The sequence below is a fragment of the Cladophialophora immunda genome, assembly GCF_000835495.1.
Source record: "Cladophialophora immunda strain CBS 83496 unplaced genomic scaffold supercont1.3, whole genome shotgun sequence".
In the NCBI taxonomy this organism is placed as follows: Eukaryota; Fungi; Ascomycota; class Eurotiomycetes; order Chaetothyriales; family Herpotrichiellaceae; genus Cladophialophora; species Cladophialophora immunda.
Window position 1 is genome coordinate 251,971 of NW_015622543.1, and position 8,950 is coordinate 260,920.

The 8,950-nt window shown below is 49.1% G+C and overlaps 2 protein-coding genes across 4 annotated transcripts; one reads left to right on the forward strand and one right to left on the reverse strand.

Moving 5' to 3' along the window:
- The first annotated feature begins 619 nt into the window (after positions 1-619).
- PV07_04704 lies at positions 620-4,959 on the forward strand. 3 transcript variants are annotated; one of them, XM_016391538.1, is made up of 5 exons: positions 620-2,046; positions 2,172-3,077; positions 3,156-3,326; positions 3,376-4,771; positions 4,831-4,959. In XM_016391538.1, exons 2-4 carry the CDS (start codon positions 2,675-2,677, stop codon positions 4,764-4,766), a joined length of 1,965 nt encoding a protein of 654 aa, XP_016249057.1. In that variant the 5' UTR covers positions 620-2,046; positions 2,172-2,674; the 3' UTR covers positions 4,767-4,771; positions 4,831-4,959. The 3 variants fall into 3 exon arrangements, with proteins under 3 accessions (XP_016249057.1, XP_016249056.1, XP_016249055.1); XM_016391537.1 differs by having other exon boundaries at positions 3,376-4,959; XM_016391536.1 differs by having other exon boundaries at positions 620-3,077; positions 3,376-4,959.
- A 215-nt stretch (positions 4,960-5,174) lies between these two features.
- PV07_04705 (uncharacterized protein) lies at positions 5,175-6,414 on the reverse strand (the record flags this gene model as incomplete). Its single annotated transcript, XM_016391539.1, has 2 exons — positions 5,175-5,996; positions 6,046-6,414. The coding sequence occupies 2 exons, from the start codon at positions 6,412-6,414 to the stop codon at positions 5,175-5,177; spliced, it is 1,191 nt and encodes a 396-aa protein (XP_016249058.1).
- Positions 6,415-8,950: the final 2,536 nt, after the last annotated feature.

Below are 8,950 nucleotides of genomic sequence, written 5' to 3' on the forward strand. Positions count from 1 at the left end.
AAGCTACTATATAATACGTAAGGTATCTATAGGTAAACCTATAGTGATTTACTTAGTAATATAGTAGGGAGGGACGCTATAGCTAAGACTAGAAACTAAGTATATAGTATATAGATCTATACGTATAGTAGATAATCGTGAGGAACTTAATTCTATATAACTATTATTAACTACGAGGAGAACTATATAACTAAGTGCGGCTATATACTACTTAGGATATATATTTAATATATTACTCTATTAGATATATTAAATATATTAATATATTTCTAAGCCTACCTAGGTATATTACTCTATTACTCCGCTAGATTATGCTAATATATTTACTAAGATACTAATATCTGACTTATTCTCCTTAGTTAACCTTCCTCCTTATCTTTCCCCTTAGCCTCCCATATGGTCGGTTCATAATACTAATGGCGACTTTTATCAGAAGCTACTTATTTTTTAGATCCTCTTCACCCTCTTCTTCTATAGTTGTAGTTATTTTGTTGGTGGTGCAGACGCTTCGGGAAACCGAGTCTCCCGCATTTGGTTTCGCGCGTGGCTGGTGACGGCCGCCGCTATAAAATACCCTCCTGACTCCCCTCTCCTCTCAGTCTCATCTCTCCCTCCTGACCTTCGCTCCTCATACCTCACCCTGACCTCCTCACCCTAGGTCTTCGGCTCATACGACATCGTATGCCTAGATCCTTACAGTGAGCTAGGCGCCCACTAACCTCCCAACATCCCTATCTCTCCTCCGTCCGTCCGTGGACGCGTAACGCCCACCTACATCCTCCTACTGTAAGTTGACCTTTACGAGGACCTCCCCCCCTTCTCCGTCCCCTCGGCGTCCTTCTCTAACTCCCCCAATCTCGTCGCCCTATCTACCGAGGAAAGGGCGGAGCCAGGCCTAGTTTTCTAGCTTCCACCTTCCAGCTCCCTTCCGACTTCAGGACCTCTGGATCCCGGCTGAAGACGACATCACCCTATCCCTCTCCTGAAATCGACTTCCCGCCTTCTTCGAGGGCTAGAACGAACGCGACCCTGTCCCCCCTGGCGTCCACGAACCAGTGTCGGTAGACGCACTGAGGGTAGGTTACCCTGTTGCCTAGAGGAGGCTGATTCCTTGGGCTTGCGTTGGTCGCTGCTGCTTCCGAGATTCAATGGCCCCTTGAATTGGACCGCGCCGTTATGAGTCACTCTTCTCACGTCCCGCCCAAAGGCTTGCCTCCTGAGTGTCTCACTACATTCCTGCCGATCCCGAGTGACGAAGGCTGGGGGATTAGACAGTGTCTTGCCGGTTATCTAGCGAAACTTGACGTCAACCATGGGTATACGTGCTGAAGTCTGTCGGCGCTACGCAAATCCTTCAAGGTCCGGCGGGACCCGGTGTTTTAACGGTTGGTCCTCCTGACCACCAGACGGCCCTAGCTTCTCAACGGCGCTCTCTCGACTCACGCACTAATCCTGGGATTTCGCGTGACTCGAGGACTGGGACGTCTACGCGTCGAGGTCTATGGATCTCCGCCGCAGGGGCTCAATACGACGTTATGGTGTCTAGGGTTCCTTGACCAACTTCGAATATGGTGAAATCTCCGGCACTACTCACCTCGAGTGAAGTCGGTCGGAGCTGAGCTGCAGCTGTACTACGTCCTAGCATCCAATCCGTTGCCTCAGGTCAGATGAAAGTTGGAGAGTACGGAGCCTGGCGGCTTCCAAGGGGGTCTCGAAAGACCCTATGGGTCGAGACCCAACCCTACCTCAATACCCAGCCTCAAGGCAAGTTGAGGAACCGGCACCGGCACACATCAGGTAGGCAGGGTACCTCAAGAGGTAATTCAATCGGCCAAATCGAGTCCCGGATGATCCTTTGACGGAAAATTGGGTCGTTCCACCTCAAGTCAGACTCTCACTTACAGAATGGGGGAGTGTGTCAGGTTGGGGCAGTCGATGCTTGCTTCCAGCGACACGTTCCAGCCCAGTCTCTCCTCCGGATACCTAAAGGCCGTCCTCCGAGAAGGCTCCTAAGTGGGTGCGCGTCGATACGGACAGATCCTCTCTGTAAGGGTTTCCTTTCACGTCGGGCCCCGTCCTGCCCCTTACCGGCTTCGAAATTGACCGAGCCATGTGCTGTTGTTCTCACACCAACCCAGTCAGAATGGGGCCAGCTAACCGTGCCCGAGCAGAGACCAGTCAACGGAGTCAAGGCAGACTCGGAGCACCCCGTGTCCCGTCCATGAGCCAAGTTTGAGGACAGGGGAAGAAGTGGTGCTCGGTAGTCCGGAACACTACTGTGGCCGTCATGACACCATCTACGGAGACGATCTTTCCACCAGATTCTATTCGACAACATCAAATCTGCCTCGCGGTTTGGAACAACGGACGAATCCAGGGCCTAGGGTTAACAGATCAGGTAACACTACTCCCACGACGGGTAATCCACTGGTGCGACTAGGTTGGAGGTGATGACCTCTCTGAAAGCGGCATACTTCTTCCTCGACAAGGGGTATGACCTACCCGTGCGGGAATATGTCGAATTTGGGGATCGGATTGTCGACACGCGCGAACCACTCCGCCGCCGTCGTCCAGGGGGCAGGCTCAGGGGCCAAATGAGGGGGAATGTTGGACTAGAGCAGGCGGATGTTGGCCCGATGTGGAATACTACGTCCCCTATTTCAGGCAGGCAGAGATGCTCACGAGCGGAGCGGCGCAGCTTTTGTGTGCCGGCCATAAAAGGGCACTACTACTCCCCCTTCTCAGACGCGAGAATCACTGCGCAGGTTACTCATCCTCCATTGCAATGAATTCGACTTTCAAAGTGACACCGGCGGTTACGCCATTCGACATCATCCAATACAGAGGCCCTCCATGCCCAAAACCAAGGCGAACCCATACTTCGCGGCAACAGGGAACGCTCCCTGAGAAATACTCTCTCCCAGACCTCGCACCTAACAGTTGCTTCGACGAATTCGACCATCCACAAAATCAACGCGCGACTCCGGAGCTGGCCGACGCTACTTCTCTCGACAGCGCGGGGGAAGTATCTTTGCCGTCGACACCAGATAACGCCTTGGCAGACTTGGATTTTACTGGTAAGGATATACATACCTCTCCGATAGAGCTCCTTAATTCTGAGACTTATCGACTAACTTTCTCCCTTTTTTTTACAGCAGAAAGGCCTGACTATGAAGTGATTCCCGATGAGAGTGCCCTAAGCGAAGTCGAAATTGAAGAGTCTCAACCATCCGCCTTAGGGTACACAGCCCATACCGACAAGATGGTTCTCCAACAGTGGATCCCGTCACGGTCGGCTTCAAGTCCTATGGCAAAGAGCGATCTAGGTACGTGAACGAGTAACCTATTGATCTGCCAAAGTGCTAATAGATTTAGGAGTGGATAATACGAACCCCAGCAACGCCGGTGATATACGTGAGGAGAATGCCTCAACCGGTAGCGCCCAATCAGATGACGACAAGCGTCCTCAAGGCCGAGTCGGCCAGCAGCTACGGAGCGAGGAGCCAGGGTCAATATACGACGATATATTCCCGACCGATCCTATTCCCGGAAATACAGCGGATAATGCCTATTCTCAAAAGAGTCACTCTGAGCTGAGACGGGACGCGCTTCCGTCAGCAGTATCGAGACCTCGAGTAGTGCCACCAACTAGCCCCAGCCGACTCGGGCAACCCCGCCCACAAGTGGATCTACCTATGGCTTCCACAACTATAAAACCACCTCAGTGTACGGTGGGGGTAAGAGGTCGACCACTTGGTCATCAGGTTGATCATCCACCTCTGCGAACGAAACGTAGCGGCTCAACAATGGTTGGCGGACTCCCCAAACGCAATCAACCGTTCAGATCGACGAATCAAGCAAAGGCCTCACCTGACGATTGGCCAAGCGACAGTGACTCCGACGCCAGCTACGATGGCGACGCTAAGGCAGCCTCGGCTAGGGCCGTAAAGCAGAGGCAAAGGCAACGAGCACGGCGGTTATCAGGGACGTCGAAAGCTATCGGTAATCCGAAGCGGAAGTTACGAAATGGCGGTCGTACGAGCTCCGCCGGCACTCACTCACAATCAACGATGCCGGTGCTCTTCCGGGATGCAGAGGACAACCAGAAAGTCAATGCTACTGTGGGTATCCTCCGCAACGATGGTATAGAGGCGGCCTACGATTCACCGATGCTACTGAATTCCAACATTACACCGGTGATGTCGACCGAAGCAGCGGTTCTGACAGTCCTTCTCGCCGATATAACTGAGATCGGGGCGCTACTGAAATCCCCGCTGGCCTGGGGGATCACAGGAGATCTCTTCTCCATGACCAAGCTTGTTAACGCCACTATCAAACCTCACACGCCACAACAATGGCAAGTAACTGCCACGTTCTCCCGGACTCTGGGTCCTACACAGGTGACTACAGACCCCGGCTTCGATACCGAGGCCTTCACTTCAAGCGCCGACAGCGACGACTCCTCGAGCAGTATAAACAGTATTCACCATTACTCTTCCGATGACGAACCTAGGGTTCGAACACGCGGAATCAAGCGTGGAGGTTGGCAGGAGACGGACGACAAAAACTTGATTAAGTGGAGACGCGATGGCAAGCCGTGGCCCTGGATCTACAGAAAATTTCCAGATCGAACAAAGGCAGCAATCAAGTCCCGCTGGTACGTGGTCCAGACCCGCGATACAAATCAAAAAGATAGCGACCGACGATCTAAGAGTGCGAAGCGGGCGGGCGATAGTCGTACAGCCATAGGAGGTCGACGAGGCTAGGGTCGGTAAGCATTTTGCAGACCGGCGCCAATACGTTCAGCAGACAAGTTTGACCTGTAAACAGGAAAAATGAATGGTTTCAGAAGCAAGACAAATGTTATATATTAGGGTATCGTAGCTGCGATTGAAGGTACTGTAATAGTACGAGAGCTGAGAGTATCATATGAGGCGCGGTGAACTTTTTAGGTTATCTACTAAACATATAGCAAGAAGAATTACTAGTTCCTTATGGCTTCGCGAGTCCCAATGTGCAAGACTAAACACCATCACCTGACTGATCGATACCACCTTTCTAAAGTTGATGATATCGTAATGTCCTTCTAGCTGGTGTACCTCCATGTCATAGTGAACCGAGTTATATAAGTTGTTACCTTCATTCCCCGAGATTCTTCATCCTTCTCTGTTTCATTATCCCACCAGAATCTCGGGGTAACCTATCGCTTTACCAATATCGCTAATTCCCATTGGCGGTGCGATGTCAGGGTATTGACTCTCAAAGATTCTCGTCCCATTGAGCCAATGCTGTAGGTTTTGTCGTGCTGAGTACATGAGATGATACGAATGTCCGTCCTGAGCTGTGCTCTCTGAGTCCGGGGGGGAATCGATATCGCTCCATTTAGCGGTGTTTGATGTAGGTCTAGAGACGCCAACAAGCTGAGGCCATGACGATACACACTTAAAATTGTGTTCTTTATTCTTACAGAGGTTAGCAAGCCCCCAGTCGACCGGAGCGTTATAGGGGACCATAGATAAATAATAGATAGCTTTGCGTGCGCCCTTTTGGGAGATAGCGTACGCAGAGGTACACACAGCGCCTTCTGAATGGAAGACTATTCTTGTCTGTTCGCCGCCGTCAGGGTTGGTACGCCAGCGGCTCATGTCTGGCTTTGCCACGTTATCTTCCCGTAACTGAGGTGGTAGAACGGTAGGATCGCTAGGGATGACGAAGAATCGACGGTTCTTGTCTGGTAATACCCAGGTACCGCAATGGCCGATCCAAAGCATATCCCAGTCATCGCCATATGGAGAGTGTGCTAGGTCTCCTTCGACGGTGTCCGCGAGGAATCTTGAACCTCGAGCGAATTGCACGAGTTGGTGCTTTAATGCCACATCCCAGTCGGCATCGTCTTCGAAGACTAAGGCGGTAGACACTCTTTCATGCACTATCTTCTGATAGACATTAAGATGTGCACGCCAACACCCAATGACATTTGCCTTCTGACTCATTGTCTGTAAGTGTTAGCAATTATCAAGTAGTGGGTTTCTAAGGTAGATATACGTGTGGTAACGCTTTCGCAGGGACTTTGTCGCCGTGTACTCCATCCGCAAGGATATATGAGATTTCAGAAAACGCCGCCTGCATAGCAAAGGTATCTTGCTTATCCGTCCGTTCTGGAAGGGAGATCATATATATCTTTTGAAAACCCAAGGTCTCATTGTATATCTCATAGATTGACTCAGAATTTTGGCTCGATTTGACGGTAGACTTCGCTTGCGCGTGATCAAGTATCGGAGGAATATCCTCTTGAAGCTCAAAAAGTTCGTGAGCTTCAGGGTTAAGCACTCGAAAGGAGGCGAAAAATAAGACGATAGTGATGAGGGCGATAGTTGCTGTAAGCCGGAGGCGTATTCCCGCTGCAGAAAGCATTATGCTTACAATGTATAGACGAAGTTATTAAGGCCGAATAATAATTTCGCTAATGCTTCGAGCGGGGGACTAGAGTCTTGAAAATGTAGCCAAGCTAGAAACTAGTTAAGTAGGAGTCTATATCGATCGCAGCGTTATATACTACTACGACGGATTTTACACTTTCATAAGCAGCCTGAGAAGGAGCACTAGATGTCAGCAGGCTTCCTATCCGTCTAAAATGCATAACAAAAACTAAAATTACACTGATACGTAACCCACGGTAAGAGGGCTAGAAACTCTCCCAACAAAACACCACCCCCTCAAGACGGATATCGCTTGTCGCCCGCCCAAGGTACAGTACCTAACAATTTAGAAAGCTTTCAATAGCAAGTCCCCACCACTCCTCACGCACCTTAGATCGCCCGGTGCCCTCGGGAGCAAATGTGACGTATTTGTCGCGCTAACCACCAACCCTTCCTATACGCATTAGTCTTGTATAGTGGAGAGATACCACATTGCCTAGCGCAATTGATGACTAGTTCTTCGAGAGAAAAACTAACATTAAATCTTCGAGTTGCTATAAAGACACATAACGGCTCCGCTTGTGAGATAGGGTAACAATGCGCTTCATCAAAGAGCTGTACGTCTTCGTCCGCTTCATCCCGAGTAAAAGATGTTTCGAAGCTTTCTACCCAAGCTGCTGACCTTCCGCTACGGCTTCGATGAAGAGGCAACGTTCTGGTATGCTGATTATTCTTCACCATCGTACCATCTCTCTTCTGGATAACAACGATGATTTGCTCTAATTTCAGAAGTTCTTCGCAGAACCTTGTGACTAAGCTCTGCTTGATTTTCCCTTTCGTAGGTAATAAAAAATTAATGTATCCCCTTGATTCTATCTCGAGGTTTCCAGCCTGGTCGCGGGTGCTTGGTTGGCTATTGGTCGTCAGGAACCCGTACTCGTGCATCTGTAAGAGGCGAGGGATTAATGGTAAAGTTTCCTCGTCGATTGGTGCACAGTGAGTAGGGGAGCTAGACAGTTCTCCTCTCAGAAACCGACGGTTAAGGCGTAAAACCTGTTCATATGTAGTTGCTTGAGCCCAAATATTAGGACCCTGGGAGTTCCACCGCGTAGTAAACCAACGTAGACTCATTGCTTATATCACAAGGCTGTTTAATTGGCGAAGGTGAAGGATGTGCTTCGTTTGAAGGTACGAAAGAGGGAAGACAATATAAATATATCGTAGAAAGGGTGCGGATAAAAATAGTTGTGTCGAACAAGGTATTCTTTTTTTAATAGTTGCAATCTCTATTAAAAGTACTCTAGAGTGAAGAAAAATATTCCAACCTGTGATCTATTTACAGAAACATAATTACTAAGTCGACATCTCGACGTAGTGAGCCGTGCATGGTGATGTGAGCACAAGATCCTCCTATATCTACCCCATTCCATTCGCTACCACAGAGCTAAGATAGAACTTTTGTTGCACGCCTCTATTGTGTAAATCCGCGAACCCCCCTTCACTAGGTGTTCCCTTAGCGGCTCCATATTGATACGCAAATTACCCGTGTCGACGTTGTCGGCAAGCGATCGCTTACACTGAGTCATCACCAAATATCTGCAGTGTAAGAAAGCGATCTAGCTATCAACGTTTGGAAGAGATACTTAGGTCGCGTAGGCGCTTTCCTGATCGACTACGTCTAACCTACGGCTACAGGTACGCTCGATGTTCAAGGTTAAATCTATCCCCTTAATAAGTTGACCATGTGGTCTACGTTCTTCGGAACTCTCCCCCTGTAAGGATTTATCACTAGTGGTACTATTACTATATCTATAAAAAGGGAAGTCGTCCTTGGGGTGGATCAAAGTGGATATATAGTGCGTATAGCGTAGGATTGATAGGAAAGCCCAGGAGAGATACAAGAGTGTAAATTTGGACTAACAGAAGGTTTACGTAAAGAAATAGGCGGGTGAAAGAAGAGAAGGGGAAGAAGTTAAGGTAGAGTAGCGGCTCACTCGACAAAAAGAAGGGAGCGAAGCTAAAAGGAAGAGAGTTAGTACAGAAGGCTCTACAAAAGACAGAGAGTAGAGTTAAAGTAGATTCGTAGAAAAAGGAAGCGGACAAGCGGAAGCGAGTAGAGACTGGAATGCTTGAGACGCGAGTAGTCACTAGTCAGGGATGTCGCTTCTTGGTAGCCAAAAAGGAGACTATTAAGGCATTGTGCAGTACATAGACCTACGTGGTTCTGAAGAGTTCTGTTTAGTAACGTTCAGCTTACCTATATCTGCTGTAACATTCTCGAAAACCTATTCTAAGATTTCATCGCTTCATCTTTCCCCCAATCTACGAGTTCACACTTTCAAACACGGGCGTATCGACTCCTATCATGCAGTGGCTTCTTCATCTACTAAGTCTTTCCGAAAACGCCGGTCATCGGATACTGAAATACCGCTACTTATTGTCGGTTGCGTTGAGCTCAGCGATCGGTACTGTTCTAACCAACAGGCGCGGCGAAGACGATCTAACATTTTCATAGATAGTAGGCTCTTTCT